The sequence below is a fragment of the Prionailurus bengalensis genome, chromosome F2, assembly GCF_016509475.1.
Source record: "Prionailurus bengalensis isolate Pbe53 chromosome F2, Fcat_Pben_1.1_paternal_pri, whole genome shotgun sequence".
Lineage (NCBI taxonomy): Eukaryota > Metazoa > Chordata > Mammalia > Carnivora > Felidae > Prionailurus > Prionailurus bengalensis.
Window position 1 is genome coordinate 64,324,242 of NC_057353.1, and position 18,905 is coordinate 64,343,146.

Consider the following 18,905-nt stretch of genomic DNA (forward strand, 5'->3'; position numbering starts at 1 on the left):
CTAAGTATCTATTTTTGTGCCAGTACCATACTGTCTTGATGATTACAGCTTTGTAATACATCTTGAAGTCCGAGATTGCCTCCAGCTTTGCTTTTCTTTTGCAGTATTGCTTTGGCTATTTAGGGTCTTTTCTGGTTCCATACAAATTTTAGGATTGTTTGTTCTAGCCTTATGAAGAATGCCGGTATTATTTTGATAGGGATTCCATTCAATATGTAGACTGCTTTGGGTACTATCGACATTTTAACAATATTTGTTCTTCTAGTCTGTGAGTATGAAGTATTTTTCCATTTTTTTGTGTGTCTTCTTCAATTTCTTTCTTAAGCTTTCTATCATTTTCAGTGTATAGATTCTTCTCCTCTTTGGTTAGGTTTATTTCTAGGTATTTTTATGGTTTGGTGCAATTATAAATGGGATCCATTCCTTGATTTCTCTTTCTGTTGCTTCACTATTGGTGTATAGAAATGCAACTGATTTCTGTGCATTGATTTTATATCCTGCAACTTGGCTGAATTCCTGGATCAGTTCTAGCAGTTTTTTGGTGGAATCTTTTGGGTTTTACATATAGAGTATCGTGTCATCTGTGAAGAGTAAAATTTGACCTCCTCCTGGCCAATTTGGATGTCTTTTATTCCTTTATGGTGTCTGATTGCAGAGGCTAGGACTTCCAATACTATGTTGAATATTGGTGGCGAGAGTGGACATCTGTGTCATGTTCTTGACCTTAGGTAGAAAGCTCTCAGTTGTTCACCATTGAGGATGATATTAGCAGTGGGTCTTTTGTATATGGCTTTTATGATCTTGAGGTACCCTTCTATCCCTACTTTCTTGAGGGCTTTTATCAAGAAAGGACGTTGTATTTTGTCAAATGCTTTCTTTGCATCTATTGAGAGGATCATATGGTTCTTGTCCTTTCTTTTATTGATGTGATGTATCACATTGATTGACTTGTGGATATTGAACCAGCCCTGCATCCCAGGTACCATGGTGAATAATGCTTTTAATATATTATTGGATCTGGTTGGCTAATATCTTGTTGAGAATTTTTGCATCCATGTTCATCAGGGAAATTGGTCTGTAGTTCTCCTTTTTAATGGGGTCTTTGTCTGGTTTTGGAATCAAGGTAATGCTGGCCTCATAGAATGATTTTCGAGGTTTTCCTTCCATTTCTATTTTTTGGAACAGCTTCAGAAGAGTGTTAATTGGATTCTTGTTTTGGGGAGATTTTTTATTACTAATTCAATTTCTTGTTATGGGACTGTTCAAATTTTTCTGTTTCTTCCTGTTTCAGTTTTAGTAGTTTATATGTTTCTAGGAATTTGTCCATTTCTTCCAGATTGCCCGATTTATTGGCATATAATTGCTCATAATATTCTCTTATTATTGTTTGTATTTCTGCAGTGTTGGTTGTGGTCTCTTCTCTTTTGTTCTTGATTTTATTTATTTACTTATTTATTTCTTTTTCTTTTTTTTTTTTTTTTTTGATCAGACTGGCTAGGGGTTTATCAATTTTGTTAATTCTTTCAAAGAATCAGCTTCTGGTTTCATTGATCTGTTGTACTGTTTTTTTGGTTTTGATAGCATTGATTTCTGCTCTAATCTTTATTGTCTCCTGCCTTCTGCTGGCTTGGGTTTTATTTGCTGTTCTTTTTCCAGCCCTTTAAGGTGTAAGCTTAGGTTGTGTATCTGAGACCTTTTTTCCTTCTTTAGGAAGGCATGGATTATTATATACTTCCCTCTTTTGATGGCTTTGTTGCGTCCCAGAGGTTTTGGGCTGTGGTGTTATCATTTTCATTGGCTTCCATGTACTTTTTAATTTCCTCTTTAACTTCTTGGTTAACCCATTCTTCATTCTTTAGTACAATATTCTTTATTCTTCAAGTTTTTGTTGTCTTTCTAAATTTTTTCTTGTGGTTGACTTCAAGTTTTATAGCATTGTGGTCTGTAAATATGCATGCTATGATCTTGATCTTTTTGTACTTGCTGAGGGCTGATTTGTGTCCTGGTATGTGATCTATTCTGGAGAATATTCCATGTGCACTGGAAAAGAATGTGTATTCTGCTGCTTTAGAATGAAATATTCTGAATATATCTGTTAAGTCCATCTGGTCCAGTGTGTCATTCAAAGCCATTGTTTCCTTATTGATTTTCTGCTTAGATGATCTGTCCATTGTTATAAGTGGGGTGTTGAAGTCCCCTACTATTATGATATTCTTGTCAATGAGTTTCTTTATGTTTCTGATTAATTGATTTATATATTTGGGTGTTCCACATTGGGAACACAAATGTTTACAATTGTTAGATCTTCTTGGTGGATAGACCCCTTAATTATGATATAATGCCCTTCTTCATCTCTTGTTACAGTCTTTATTTTAAAATCTAGGTTGTCTGGTATAAGTATGGTTACTCCAGCTTTCTTTGGGCAACCAGTAGCATGATAGATGGCTCTTCATCCTCTTATTTTCATTCTGAAGGCGTCGTTAGATCTAAAATGGGTCTCTTGTAAACAGCATATAGATGGATCTTGTTTTCTTATCAATTCTGTTACCCTGTATCTTTTGATTGAAGTGTTTGATTGGAGTTTTTAGTCCATTGACATTTAGAGTGAGTACTGAAAGATTTAAACTTCTTGCCATTGTGTTAGGCACTCCTATAGAGTTAGGAGTTTCTGGTGGTGTTTTCTGGTACTTTCTAGTCGTTGTTGCTTTTGGTCTTTTTTGTTTTCTTTCGTCTTTTCCCTCAGAGAGTCCCCGTTAAAATTTCTTGCAGGTCTGGTTTACTGGTTACCAACTCCTTTAGTTTTTGTTTGTCTGGGAAACCCTTTATCTCTCCTTCTATTTTGAATGACAGCCTTGCTAGATAAAGAATTCTTGCCTGCATATTTTTCTGGTTTAGCACGTTGAATATATTCTGCCACTCCTTTCTGGCCTGCCAAGTTTCTGTAGAAAGGTCTGCTGTGAACCTGATCTGTCTTACCTTACAGGTTAATGACTTTTTTCCCTTGCTACTTTCATAATTCTTTCCTTGTCTGTGTATTTTGTGAATTTGACTGATATCCCTTGCTGATGGTCGTTTTTTGTTGATTTTGATGTCCGTGTCTTTCTCCGTGTTAGGGAACTTTTCTGCTATGATTTGCCCACATAAAACTTCTACCCCTTTTTCTCTCTCTTCATCCCTCCAGGACCTCTATGATTCAGATGTTATTCCTTTTTAATGAGTCACTGAGTTTTCTAATTCTCGTATCGTGCTCTGTTGCCTTAATTTCCCTGTTTTTTTCTGTTTCACTGTTCTCCATAAGTTTGTCTTCTATATCACTGATTTGATGCTCTGCTTCATCCATCCTTGCTGCTGTGGCAACCATTCAAGATTGCACCTCAGTATCGCATTTTAAATTTTGTCCTGACTAGATTTTACTTCTTTTATGTCCAGAAAGGGACATATGATTCTATGCTTTTTCAACCCCAGCTGGTATTCTTATTATCGTGATTCTAAATTCAGGTTCAGACATCTTTCTTATATCTGTGTTGATTAAGTCCCTGGCTGTCATTTCTTCCTGTTCTTTGTTTTGGGTAAATTCCTGCCGAGTTCTATGGCTCAAGTTAATGCAGATTGTTGTGTTAATCCTCAGATCAATTTTCTAGGTGTGCAAAATGGTTTCGTGATGATTTGGCTGCATTTCAGGGACGAGAGAAACAGAGCTTCCATGCTGCTCTGCCATCTTACCTAACTTTAACTTTTGTCTCTAGACCTTTTTATAAAATTTCTTGTTATATATTTTTGGTTGTAACAGGAGGATAGAGACTGCAAATAGAAAGAAATGCAACTACAGAGAAATTACTGTTATCTTGAGCATTGATTCTTTAACCATTGAGACTTTAACCATGACTGTTAATAAAAATTCATTTCATATACTGAGTGAAGTTAGCTTTATGGATTTTTCTTATTCAGGAAAGTAACACTTTTTCCAATGGTCATAGTTTAAGGTTTTACTTCTATTACTAAATGTTAATACCAGTGTTAACATTCATTAGTCATCTATCAGTCTTATTCATTAGTACCTAATATGAACTTATTTTAAACTAATTGATAAAGAATTTTTAAGAAGTTGACTCAAATTGTGAGGCCTCATTAGTTGCATATAGAAAAAATGTGATATTAGGATTAAGTGGATATAGTATAAAATAAAAAGTATCCATTCTTTTCTTTAAAAGCATTTAAAAAACATCTTGAATTCAGTAGGCTGTTTTATTCAATGAAAAATCATTTTAGAATACTTCGTCTCAATTATTATGTAAGAGTTACCTACTTTTTCAGTTGGACAAATCAGGGTAATTCTGTAGTCTTAAACTCCAACCACTGATTTATTTTTTTAATTGTATACATGATATTAGCTCAAGGAAAATATAGTTACAAAGGCAAATCAGTTTCAATAAAAAGTAGTACATGTTACAACCAAGGGAAAAAAAAAAAATACTGAAATAGTATTGTTGTGGCTGGAAAACCCCTATTTCAAACATCAGCCTACAGTATTACTCACTTCTTAACTTTGTTCTGCCCCTGCTAAATCCCTCTTCAGGCCCTACTTTCTTACCATGGGCCTTCTGCAGCTCTTTAAAATTCTGTTCCCTCCATATCTCCCCTCTCCATCGTTGCGTCTCTTCCTTACCCTTCCAACCAATCCAAGAAAGATTGCCAGAGTGGAATAGGCAGCTCTCTGAAGCTGATACATTTCTCCTTTGGGTAGGAAGAGTTAACCCCCCTGTTTGGGCCAGAAGGGAAATACTAAAAGCTATACCTACACTGCTGCCTGCAGGTATGATTGGAAGCTCTGGGTGGGGGTGGGGGGAAGAGCAGACAGAAGTACGGAATAAATGCTGAAAATGTAGAAGGGCCACGGGCAGCTGAGCTGTGCCAGCCATAGCTGTAAAGATGCCACAGGTTTGGGTGAAGCGCGAGGATGGTGGGGAGCCTGAAGCTGAAGGAAGCCATATAGCTAGTAGCTGCTAGAGAAACCAGCTCAGAGCATATCCAGGAAATGACCAATTTGCAATCCAAAGCATGAAATAGATGAATATTAATGATCCAGTTAATTTGTGATGGAAATACTTGCTGAACCAATCTCTCCTGTACCCAGAGTCAATACTGGATTAAAAATCTGGGGTAAAGATGCATCTTTTCAGAACTCCTGTATCTCTAAAGACAAGAAAATGACAGCAAAACAAAGTTTCTAATGTAAAATGTCTGAGTGTATTTCAGTGACTTTCAAAGAAGTGAAATATAAATATAAAAGTATCAAAAGTAGTATAGTTAATTAATTTACACATGGTGAAAACTAACGTAAGAGGAGCAGCTTTCTTTGGGAAAAAATCAACAATTCAGTATCAATACAAAGATTATAGCCTTTGCTGAAAAACAAAAAGTTGTTCTGGAAGATTTTTTCAAAATTATCAACAAGACATAGAGTAGACTTATAATATCCCCAGTGGTTCTCTGATTAGTACTGAATCAGAGAGAGTAACTGGAAGAGTTTACATAAAAATACACGTGCATTAATTGAGACACTTTGTTTTTTACAATAACACAAAAGTCAAATAAAATTTCTGTTTTGGTTTAGTTTTTTAATAATTACTTCAGTAATTTTATTTATTTTTAAAATTATACTTAATACTATTAGAATACTTACAATTTTATAATTCATGTTTACTTGATTTTTTGTAACTTTTAGCTTCTTGCATTGGGAAGTATTAAATATCTTATTTCACTGATTTTTAAAGAAACGATTTAGGAATGCTGGACAATTTTTAAATAAGATTGTTCAGTATGATACAAGACAAATGCCAAAACAGCAACAGTCTTGTCATTTTGCTCCAGTACTGCGGCCATTACTTTGAGTTTCCCACTTCTTTTTAAAATTTATAGAACCTAGTAGAAACCTGATTAACACTCAGTCTCTGGTACTTTTGAATATTCTGGTCTATATTTTTTCTTTAGTAAATACTAAGTTATTGCTATCTTTTTTTATAAATAGCATTCTTTTGCTGATTCATTTTTAGGCTTCAGTCCAATGTTTGTCTCCCTAAACTTTTGACACTTGTGTGCAAACTCATTTATGCAGAGATTTTTTGTATAGGTAAATTATGCTGCTCATAATCCTGTTAAACTTCATCTGTTCCCTCTTTCTATTTCTCAGTCCTCAAGGCCAGAAGGAGTTCTACCCTGCTCTCAAGATAGCCCAATGTTGTAATGTAATCGACTGTTTTAATAAGCATGGGTCAGGTTCATGATTTAAGTTTCTTTTTAATGTCAATAAAAATGTAGAGCTAAATTCTGAAGCATATTACCTATTGTGCATCTTTCATGTGAAAACAAACCACTGATAACTTTTAATTTTAGAATGACTCCCAGCAGATTGTGCAAAAAATAAAAAGAAATGAAGCTTTTTATTTCTCACTAAGAAGTTGTAATAACAGCAGCATATTTTATAATCTTACTTTACCATTACTAATGTTCTTGAGTGCAGGAACCACCTTGGATCACAACTGGAATGATCCTAGCAATATCCATGTTGGTAGGGTGGGATTTTGCAGAGACATTGTTGTAAAGCTCATGTTCTCAAGTAGAATCTCTAGACCGGCTACTCTCTTCTCAGCCTACTCTCTTACATTATTTATGTGTCGACCTCATGTGATAATGTTCTGGACTTTAATCCTCTGTGTCCAAGAGCACAGCACAGTGCTTTGTAGACGATAAACTCCATAAATGTTGAGTTGAATTCTATGAATTTACAATTTACTATTATAGAAGAAAATGCTATTAGTTCAGAAGTGTTTTAAAAATGTAATATTTTGGGTGCGCCTGGGTGGCTCAGTCAGTTAAGTGTCCAACTCTTATTTTGGCTCAGGTCATGATCTCATGGTTCAGGAGACCAAGCCCTTCATTGGGCTCTGAATTGATAGCACGGAGTCTGCTTGAGATTCTCTCTCTCCCTCTTTCTGCGCCCTTTCCCCACTCACCCTCTCTCTCTCTCAAAAGAAATAAACCTTAAAAAAATGTAATGTTTTGACAAAAGTAACACATGGGTATCGTTTAAAATGCAAATGGTATTGAAAACTTCATGTACCAGCAATACTCTCCCTTTTCCTCCCCATCTTTCAGTCTTTGTAGACAGCTACCCTCAACTCTGCCAACTGGTTTTCCTAACATTTCCTCTAGTTTTTTTTTTTTTTTTTAAATTTTTTTTTTCAACGTTTATTTATTTTTGGGACAGAGAGAGACAGAGCATGAACGGGGGAGGGGCAGAGAGAGAGGGAGACACAGAATCGGAAACAGGCTCCAGGCTCTGAGCCATCAGCCCAGAGCCTGACGCGGGGCTCGAACTCACAGACCGCGAGATCGTGACCTGGCTGAAGTCGGACGCTTAACCGACTGCGCCACCCAGGCGCCCCTCCTCTAGTTTTTTTAAGTAATGTGTGTATGCTATTTTTTGATTTGCCAGTTTCAGACATTATCTTGGCATCTAACACAGAAGATAAAGACTTAGCTTTCTCATATCACCTTTGCTTTCTCTTTCCACCCTTTACAGTGAAGTCATGAATTTTGGTCAGTGTTTAGTTTTAACATTATTATCACTATATAAATAAGTTTACCACTGAGTCTTGCAATATATGATGATAATTACCTCTCTTGTATAATCTTTGTTTTTCTTATGATGTGGATGATCATTTTTATTTGCCCATTCTTTTTTTTTTTTTTTTATTTAAAAAAAAATTTTTTTTTTCAACGTTTATTTATTTTTGGGACAGAGAGAGACACAGCATGAACGGGGGAGGGGCAGAGAGAGAGGGAGACACAGAATTGGAAACAGGCTCCAGGCTCTGAGCCATCAGCCCAGAGCCTGACGCGGGGCTCGAACTCACGGACCGCGAGATCGTGACCTGGCTGAAGTCGGACGCTTAACCGACTGCACCACCCAGGCGCCCTTGCCCATTCTTTTGTACAGGCAAAATATTGTTACTTTTCCAGAGGCTCCAACATTTTTCTACCTACTTAATAAGTTCATTATATGTTCAAACACAGTTCCTTTTTATTTCTCTTCATTTTTTTTCCCAGAGTGTTTACTATTTTTCTCTGTTGTGTTCAGGTTGCTTCTTAGACCTCTTGACTTCTTAGAGACTTCTCTTTTCTTCTTTTCTTCTTTTGGAGTCTCCTTTTTTCCAGACCCCTTGTGTTCCTTCTTGGATTACTCCCTTGTTTGGTGGGTGACTATCTTTTAGTAACTACTTGAATAAAAGTTCATGGGTCATAATTTTTTTTTGAGTTCTTGCTTACCTGAAAATATCTTTACTTGATTGACAAGTCATAAATACTTCTAGGTTGAAAACTATCTACCTTCGGAATTTTGAAGATGTTACTTTATTGTCTTCTATATGGTTGTGTTCCTATTAAGAAATCTAATGCCTATTTTTATCCTTTGTAGTGCTTTATTTTTGGTTTATTTGATTTTACTCCGTTCTGGAATCTTTATCTCCAGAAGCTTTACTCTGAATCATAGTGTGTATGTATTTGCTGTCCTCTCCCTCTGCCCCCAGTTTTTTAAAGTTGTCCATTCAATGAGCCATTTCAATATAAGATTCATATTCTTACATCTGAAAATTTTTATCTCTTTAAGAATTTCTTTCCCTTTCTCTTTTTTTCTCTTTCTAGAACTTTTATTAATTATATATTGGTTTTTCTGGACAGAATACCCAATTTTCTTTCCTATTTCCATATTGTTTTTTGTTCTAGTTTCTGGACAATATCTGGCATTTTATTTTAAGCCCTTTTATGGTATGTTTAAAATTTGAGTTCTCATGTACTTAATTTTAAAAAGTTTTTTTCTTGTTCATCAATTGTTCCTTTATCAAAGCATTGATTATTTCTATGAGAATATTAATGATAGCAAGCTTTCTTTTGTTCTCTGCAATGTTTTTTTCTTTTTTGTTTGTTTTTTCCTGCTGGGCTCTTTTTTCCTCTTTGCTTGCTTTAGTCTTTCTTTTCATCTTAGATTTTTTCCTATTTTGAGGGTTGCAATAAATAAACCTCCTTACCCACCCAGTTGAGAAATAAACGTAAAAACACACAGATGGAAATAAATAACAGGTAAAAGCTTGACTGAAGGATATGACTTTTTAGATCTATGGCCAGGTGAGTTTTCTGATATATAACCCAGAATTGAATTTCCCCTTCTTGAATGAAGAGCTAGGCAACTGAAAAGCTAGGCCCTGTTGGGGCAGGGCCCTTATCACATTGCAGAGAGCATAAATTCTGAGAACCTGCCAGCTCAGAGGAAGGTTGGGGAGAAGGATCTGATCAGCGAATGCCTTGTTTCTTCTCCAGACTAGCTCAAAGAGTGACAGCTGGGAGAAGGGAGCTACAGGTGTTACTGAATTCAAGTCTTACATGTGTAAACATAAGACCGTGGAAATGCAGAGTCCCCGCTGTCCTCAACACCTTTTCTTAAATGTGTAGTTACTCGTTTCTGTCTGTCCTGTTTTAAATGGGAAGCTTTGTGGACTTTAGTCTAATATACTGTCTGGCAAGATGTACTCTAGAGTGGTGGAGTTACAAATCAACATTTTGCTTGTGAGCTCCTGTCCCTACCTCTGCCTCAATATCAGGACCAAGCTCTTTTCTCTGGGGGCATTCAGTTTTTCAAAAGCGGAATCCTTTCATCTTTCTTGGGAGGCATTTATGCCTCCTAGCTTTCTGGCTACAGCGCTTGGAGTTGGACCTTTCAGTATATAGACCTCTATTTAATCCCCCAGTTTTAGCCCCAGCTTCAGTGCTACCTTTCGGTGTGCCTGATGACACCAGTAGGCTGGGACTCTTTTTCAGCTTCCTCCCCCCAAAATGAGAACAGTCTCCTGGCTGTGAGGGGTGGAGGGTGGGGTGAAGACCTTTATTTAGTTGTCTCCTCCTTTTCTAAACATCCATGCGTCCAGTCTTAGTTTAACCTGGATCTCACCGTCGTCTTCTAATACCACATAGTAGTGCTTTTGCAGGCACCCAGTGGACCCTTCCTGTCCGGTACCAACTCAGTTACTGTTCCAACATCATCTCTTCTTCTAAAATGTCAAAAACTGTCATTATTAATTGTTTCTGCTTTTGTTGACCTTTTTTTATTCCTTTGTTGTAGATTTAGGTTTTAGGAAGGAGAAGAAATAGATGGAATTGGTCAAGTGACCACATGTAACTGAGAGTCTTACAGGTTTTATTTTCACATAAACACCAACGTCCTTAATGGTCTGCACTATATTCTGAAAACTTGTAAACTATATATTTACCATTTATCACTTGTTGGCATTAACAGATTATTCTAGTTTTGTTTATCTCACATTACTGGAAATTCTGTCATTACCTACAAATGAGATTAAAAGGAAAATAGGCATGTTGATTTGCTGGAGAAATTCAACTGTTTTACTTTTGAAAACATTTCCCATGAAAGAGTAGTGGATGTACTTCTAGAGAGGCTTTAAAATAATAGGCATATGGTTAATTATATTGTTTTGTTGTCTTACAGAAAGGAGAAAGTTGGCAAAGCAGCCTGAAGTAGTTTCTGTTGATGAACTCAAAAATCTGTTAGTACTCACAAGGGAACACTTTGTAGATCATTTTGATGCTTTTCTTCCTAAAACAATTTCAATAAAGACAGACAAAATTAAAACCTCCGATATGTCAAATGGTAAGTTTTTTGTTGGTTTAAATATTGGTTCTTTTTGTATGTTTAGCATTTATTATAGTGATTTATCATTAAAACTAATAAAATGTTGGTCAAATCAAGATGTATCTTATAAATTTAATTAGTGATATATATTTGCATAGTCAAGTATGGTGTGTATATATGATGAACTATTTCTCATCATTTGAATATTAAAAAGTTTCTGATCACTTCTTTTTTTTTTTCTAAGTTTGTTTGAGAGAGAAAGAGCTCATGCATGTGTGTGTGTGGCGAGCAGGGGAGGAGCAGAGAGAGAGGGAGAGAGAGAAAATCCCAAGTAGGCTCCATGCCGTCAGCACAGAGCCCGACACGGGGCTCGATCTCACAAATGGTGAGATCATGACCTGAGCTGAGTTAAGAGTCAGATGCTTAACGGACTGAGCCACCCAGGCATCCCAATCACTCCTTTCTTTAAGGAGGTTTTTGAGCAGAGGGAGAAGCATTTTAAGGTGGTTCCTCTTACTGCTTTTACAAAGCTACTAGAAAGGGTGGATTTCTATTGAGTTACGTTTTTATGAGATAAGAATAGTAGGACCTATGCAGTAAATTTACTATAGTTAAAACTATGTACAGTAAGATGCTCCACATTTGCCATTCATTGTAGCAGGAACAGTCACCAGACTTCACTGAAGGAGCAGGATATCATTTCTGTATTCATTTGCATTTTTTTCCTATTTTCCTGGTTCCTATTCTTGTGATGAATTTGAATGGAGTGAAGCTTTACAGGATCTAACAAGAAAGCATTTGGTGATTGCCTAGCATTTTAAAAGTCCAGGATAATTTTTTGTTTTTATTCCATGAGAATCCTTTTTTATTCCATACGTTAATAAGAAAATGACCAAAGAATCAAGTTAACAGTAATGTTTGTTGAATGAGTTTTCTGTTTTTGACACCATAAAGGTACACAAAAACTTTATGGCTTATGATCTGTTTTGAAAGCAAAATGCAAATACAGCATGCTGTGACATTTCAAGAGCCCAGGCCCTGGAGCTAGAGTGCCAGGGCTCAAATCTGAGTTTTGTCACTTGTTAGCTGAATGTCTTTGGGCAGTTTTTCCACCTCCTCATGCTTCTGTTTCCTCATGTTTTAAATGGGATTAATATCACCCACTTACTAGGGTTATTGCGAGGAGTAGACGAGTTGATGCATAAGCAACACAATGGATGCCAAAAACCTGTGAGCTGTTATTTGTATTATCATTATCATCATCATTACGTATCAGTAACAAAGTTCAATAGCAATGCAGAGTAATGTCAAAGATGTTGGAGACAGTGTAAGGTTCCTTGTAAATGGGGGATATGTTCAATAAAGAGACATAGTTTCTTGGTTGCATCATGGGCTCTGGAACCAGACTAACAAGATGGGAGCCGCTCTGCAGCTTACTTGCTATATGACTTTGGGCAAGTTTTCTAACCTCTCTGAGCTTCAAGTTATTTTTAATATTTAAATTGGAAATGACAGGGGCGCCTGGGTGGCTCAGTCGGTTGAGCAGCCGACTTCGGCTCAGGTCATGATCTCGCGTTCCGTGAGTTCGAGCCCCGTGTCGGGCTCTGTGCTGACAGCTCAGAGCCCGGAGCCCGTTTCAGATTCTGTGTCTCCCTCTCTCTCTGCCCCTACCCCATTCATGCTCTGTCTCTCTCTGTCTCAAAAATAAATAAACATTAAAAAAAATTAAAAAAAAAATAAATTGGAAATGACAAAGGTTGTTATGAGGATTAAATGAATTATTTATAATTGCTTAGAAAGTTGCCTGGTATGCATATATTTTCACTCTTATGTGGATCCTGAGAAACTTAACAGAAACCCATGGGGGAGGGGAAGGGAAAAAAAAAAAAGAGGTTAGAGTGGAAGAGAGCTAAAGCATAAGAGACTCTTAAAAACTGAGAACAAACTGAGGGTTGATGGGGGGTGGGAGGGAGGGGAGGGTGGGTGATGGGTATTGAGGAGGGCACCTTTTGGGATGAGCACTGGGTGTTGTATGGAAACCAATTTGACAATAAAGTTCATGTATTGAAAAAAATAAAAAAATAAACAAATAAACTTAGACAAAAAAAAAAAGTTGCCTGATATGAAGTGCCATATATTAGTTTTTAAGTTAATGAATGTGAGTTTAGAGGAAAGGAATATAACAAGGGTAGGATAGTCACAGAACACTTTGTTAGGAGCCAAGGGACTCTGATGTAGGTCTTGAGTGATTCATGGGCTCTAGAGAGAGCGGAGAAGATAGGATTTTCCAGGGAGAAGAAGTAATATACCCAGGGTCATGGAGGTAAGAAAGGGCAAACTGAGACCAAAAGAGAAGTTGCCCTAATCAGAGGATTTGTACAGGAGATAACAGTTGGAAGGTAGGAAGGGCTGAAATAATTGTTTTTTTGTAAGTAAGGATATGTATCTTCTAGTTACCCATACAAAGTCAAGTTCTAGGACACTGTTAACACACTGAGTTATGGGGTGCTCATCTTAAAATGTAAATCAGATTATATCACTCCTTTGCTCAAACCTTTGCCATTACTTTCCATTATACATAGAATGTGTCATCCTTAACATGGCTTACAAAAGCCCTACATGATGTCTGCGCTCATACTAGCTTCTAGAATTCTAGCTTCCTCCTGTGTCACATTTCTGTTTCCTTAGTACCACAGAGAGTCTTTCCGTTCCTTGAGCACATCACATCCCTTTCCATCTCGGGAACTATATACATGCAGTATCTTCTTTCTGGAATACTTTTCTCCCAGTCTTTCCTGATGAACTGACAGTCATTCTTCAGACTGACTTAAATGTTAACTTCCTGAAAAAGGTTTTCCCAGACCTTCCTCACTTTAAGTTGATTCCTTTTGTACTCATTTTCTGTATCTTTCTTTGAATTATTTTTTACATTTTAAATTATATGCTATGTATGTAATTTTTTATTAATTGTGTGTCTTTATTCTGAACCATATGTTCTTTGAGAATAAGGAGTGTGCCTGCTTACTGTCTCCAATACCCTAGAGCTTAGTACAGTACCTGGCACATAGGAATTCATTTCTCCCCAAATAATGTTGAACAAATGAAAGAAACCTTGAAGTTTGTGTGTTGTTTTTTTTTTGTTTTGTTTTGTTTTTTTGGAGCGCGAACTGAAATTTGACAGGTTATATATTTGAACATGACTCCTCTAAGAATGAAGTTTTGATTTTTAACATTCCTTGTAGCTTTTGTTTCAGTAAGTACATCTATATGTGAATTATACAGCAAAAGAAGCAATAATGTCAATCATGTTTCATATTGTGACCCATTGTTTAACAACCACGCTCATTAGGAATTATTGACAATCGTTAGAGTTATTGATCTGCTTTCTTTTTCTTTCTTCTTTCTTTCTTTCTTTCTTTCTTTTTTTTTATAAAATCTCTAGCATATATAACAAATAAAAATCAGCATGGAGAAAATGTCTTGATCTAACCATTTTATATAATCATTGCCACAGAGTTGCTAAAAACTTACAGTGCCAAATGTGATATCTGAACTCCAAAATGCAGTAACTGTCTCCTTCACCTCAGACCACTGGGGACATAAACACACTGTATAAATGGGTTTTCTAGGTAATTTTATAAGATCACAGTTTTATTATTTCAAATATGTTAGTAAGAATCTCCTAGTATGTGTTTATAATTCTTGCTTTATTAAACAGAATATGCCAATTACAATATAACCTTTTCTTTGTGATCTATTCATATTTATGTATGTCAGGTTATAATGGCCTATATTACTATCCACATATTATCATCTGCAGTATTACTTCCTTTTTGTTTGCTGTGATTTGTGTAGGGAAGGTTTTGAATCCCTATTTCCCTATAGAATCACTTTTATTTCTTTGTTTCTCCTGTAAAGTAAAACACTTTTTTTTTTAAAGAAGCAATGTTCTTGGTTTCGGAGGCCCTTTTTGTGCTTTTTGGTTGTCAGCATGTCCTGGTGTCCTGACTGCCACAAAGATAAAATATTGTGTCTTATTTTACTGTAAGAATTCAATTAGATTATTCCCCAAAAGTGCATCTGAATGTTTGTTTAGCCTCTGTCATTTATATTTATGTAAATTGTGTAGCTGGAGTGAACAATTAATTATATTGTAATATTTAGGAACAATAATGTTTACTTTTATTTAACATTCTTGTATTCTTTTGTGAACTCAGCGTGTAAATGTTCAGATCTGCTAATGATATTTTCTTTATACTTTTAGTGGAAAGCCATGTCAACATTAAAAAGTAGATTATTTCATTATAAAGCTACTGCTGTATAAAATATTTCAGTACCCTTAAGAAATGAGAAGTGGTATTTTGGATGGTGTTTGCTGGGAACCATCCACTGTAGTAATTAAAGATATTTTAAAATGTTCAAGGTTAAATAGCTTAATAAATAAAGGGAAAAGAACATGTAATTGGCTTCTATTTTCATTTATGTTTATTTTTTTTCTTTCTTTTTAAAAAAAATTTTTTTTTTCAACGTTTATTTATTTTTGGGACAGAGAGAGACAGAGCATGAACGGGGGAGGGGCAGACAGAGAGGGAGACACAGAATCAGAAACAGGCTCCAGGCTCTGAGCCATCAGCCCAGAGCCCGACGCGGGGCTCGAACTCACGGACCGCAAGATCGTGACCTGGCTGAAGTCGGATGCTTAACCGACTGCGCCACCCAGGCGCCCCTATTTTTTTTCCTTTCTTGTATGTAAAAACTCCTTTACTAAATCATCATTTTGTAAGACCCCCAAAGTATAAAATGGGTATTTTTGTCAGAGCTGATGGTTAGTCAAACAACTGATGTCCATTAATTTTCAGTTAATTTATTAGAACAGTGTGTAATAGTTCAAAACAAATTTTAAAAATAAGATAGTTTTGGAATCCCAAAAGTAGTACAGTTAGTAATTTTTCCAGTGTTAAATAGTTTCGATGTACTAATAATTTATCATTTGAATGGAAGCTGTCTCTTTAGGTTTTTGATGAGAATTGTGATGTTTTAGCAATCTCTGTGTTGGTTCATTGTAACATAGTAACTAGAAAGATAAGCACACTCTTACATAAAATATTTTACTAGCGGTGAAATAACACTTAATGTTAGCGATTTACTTGAAGATGTATATGTTAAGGCATCTTAGGTTAATGGATAAGTGAGAATTCTTTCTAAGGTAACCTTTATCTGAGAACATCATATGTTATTTACTATATTATCATACTTTTGAGAATGAAGTAATCTCTTTTCAAGATATGAAATTTTCCAAATAATGCTATTAATTCCTGTTCCTGGAATGAAAAATCACATAATATCCAGTATATTCTCCATACAGTTGCCTCCTTTTCATTTAGTTTCACAAAAAAATAACAAAGTTATGCTTTTATTCACAGGAGTCCTCATAGTGCTAATTCGTTTTCTGAATTCTAGGGCATAACTTTTTTCTTTCTTTCTTTTTTAAGTTTATTTATTTTGGAAGAGACAGAGACATGGGTGAGTGGGGAAAGGACACAGTGAGAGGGAGACAGAGAATCCCAAGTAGGCTTTGCACTGCTATTGCAGAGCCTGACGTCAAACCCAGGGATCTGTGAGATCATGACCTGAGATGAAACCAAGAGTCGATGTCAACCGACTGAGCCACCCAGGTCCCCCTAGTGCATAACTTTTCTTATGAGGAAACAGTAAAGTAGGCAAAGCTTAACAGTGGTTTGTTTTTTTTTTTTTTCATTTCCAAAAAACTTTTTTTTTAATGTTTATTTTATTTTTGAGAGACAAACAGGAAGTGAGTAGTGGGGGGGGGGAGGTGCAGAGAGAGGGAGACACAGAATGCAAACAGGCTCCAGGCTCTGAGCTGTCAGCACGGAACTGGATGCGGGGCTTGAACTCATGAACTGTAAGATCATGACCTGAGCTGAAGTAGTATGTTTAACCGACTGAGCCATCCAGGCGCCCCCCAAAAACTTTTCAATGGCATTTTGCTTGGGCCATCAGAGATATCCTTAATGAATGCCTGAGATAAGTACTATACAATTAATCCAACATGGCTTTATATATATACATGTACACATGCACATGGATGGATGGATGGATCTACATGTATGCATTTTTATATAACAAAATTTAACATGTTAATCACTTTCAGTACTTATGTATGTTTCTTTCGCTTTAGACATCAGTTCAGTGGAACCTGGTTCTTCAAGTCTAATGGAAACCAATCCCCTGGAATGGCCAGAAAGGCATGTTCTTCAAAATTTGGAAAGTTTTGAAAAAGCTAAACAAAAAATGAGGTAATATTTAAATAGCTCAGTATTTTTAAATGAACATTTTTTTTCTTAATCCTTAAGTTTAGTGTTTATGAAATACAGGTAGTTTCTAGTTTTATTAAAAGGAAATATATGCAGGGGCGCCTGGGTGGCTCAGTCAGTTAAACATACGACCAACTCAGGTCATGATGTCACAGTTTGTGGGCTCAAGCCCTGCGTCAGGTTCTGTGCTGACAGCTCAGAGCCTAGAGTCTGCTTTGGATTCTGTGTGTCTCTCTCTGCCTCTCTCCCCTGCTCACACCCTCTGTCTCTCTCTGTCTCTCAAAAAGTGAATAAAAATGTTTAAAAAATTAAAAAAAAAAAAGAAGGAAATCTATGCATCCTATAAGCAGTAGGTAGAGTATTTACAGAGTAGAATGTTGAGAAAGTAACTGTTCTTCCTGACCTTCTACTTGTACCTTCTGGATGTACATAATCATAGTTAACATTTTAGTGGATGCCTTTCCAGACCATATGGGTGTTAGAAAGTAGACTAGAGACAGTAAAGTATCCCCACAACTGAGAAGGCACTTTGAGATGGAAAAACAAAGCAAGCCACTCCATACCTTCTACACAGTTTTGTTCAGTGTAACTCACTGACAGGGTTTCAGGCTGATGACAATCCAGTGCTTAGCTATTCTCCACAAAGTCTGGACCTTAATCCACAGATTTTGTAGAGTGAGGGGATAGGCAGAGGTCATTGTAAGAGGTCAAAGTGTTTAACATTTAGCAGACCTCATGGAGCCATCTGTGTGCCAGAGGTCGAGAGAGGGGAAGAAACTCTGCTATCTCTACTAGTAGTCTGAACAACGTTAGGGAAGATCAGAACAAGCCTTTCCACATTCTGGTCAGGACATACGTTAACCTCTGAGAGGCTTGAAACACGAGAGAAGTCGTCGCATGAACTAGATGGAGCCAAAGATGGGATCAGTATTATCAGAACTCCTACATCTGGGATACTTTCTTGACCTTTGCTTTCATCTTTTTTGTTGTTGTGTTTTTTTTTTTTTTTTGATAGCCCTGTTTTAAATTCCTAATAATTCTTTTTTGTTCTCAGCTCCCATTTTTTTCATTAGCAACCTCTTCTTTTATTAATAATGAGAATTCAGGAGATACTAACAGGATGTTAATTGGAATCTTCTTTTGACTTGTTATATCTGTTCCTTGGATATCTCATTATCCTTTGGGTCTGTTCTGTTTGTTCCTCTGGTGTTTTTCTCTTATGTGTATCTTTCCTCCAGTGCCTGTCTGGTGGTCCTTGATTGTTTCTAGCTTGGAATTGAGTACCAACCTGCTTTATATAGGTAGTTGGTGTTTATTTTCTCTAAGTATAGACCTGTTGCCTGCCTGCTGTCACCTGAATGTTGGGGGTGGGGAGATGCAGGGTGGAGCATCCCTGGTAGACTTCACTGTAGGGCACCTGTGAGGGTTCCAAAAGGGAGGCAGCCTTGGTCCTTCACTCAACACTGCAATAACAGGGCTTTATTCTAGGGGCATTGACACTGAGACTGGGACAGACACAGTTCTGGATCTTCGAAGAGAACAGCTTCTCTGTTTTTCACTTGGAGATAAAATTGCAAGGGTAAAGGGAGGTGTGAGAGGGTGGTACTTGAACAACTGTTCTAGTAGGGTTCTTAAAATACATTGCCTGATTTCTGCCCGTTGCCACTCAGCCCAAGTGTAGTCTCACCATGGCTTTGTGATGGGAGGAAGACAGATTCTATGTTTTTTTGTAGACTTGTCTCTAGCTCTCATTTACATGCTTGCTCTAGTTTATTCCTTTTGTTTGACCCACCATTTTTTCACCTTTCATTTCTTTTTTTTTTTTTTTTATGAAATTTATTGACAAATTGGTTTCCATACAACACCCA

General features: G+C 36.6%; 1 protein-coding gene across 2 annotated transcripts in view; it reads left to right on the top strand.

Annotated features, from left to right (window-relative positions):
- Positions 1-18,905, top strand: part of LOC122495760 (MDM2 binding protein) — an 83,280-nt gene that overhangs the window by 41,916 nt on the left and 22,459 nt on the right. For both annotated transcript variants that reach the window (XM_043601672.1, XM_043601673.1), the window contains exons 14-15: positions 10,559-10,720; positions 16,902-17,019. In XM_043601672.1, the coding sequence (XP_043457607.1) occupies positions 10,559-10,720; positions 16,902-17,019 (280 nt within the window). The remainder of the gene's footprint in view (positions 1-10,558; positions 10,721-16,901; positions 17,020-18,905) is intronic.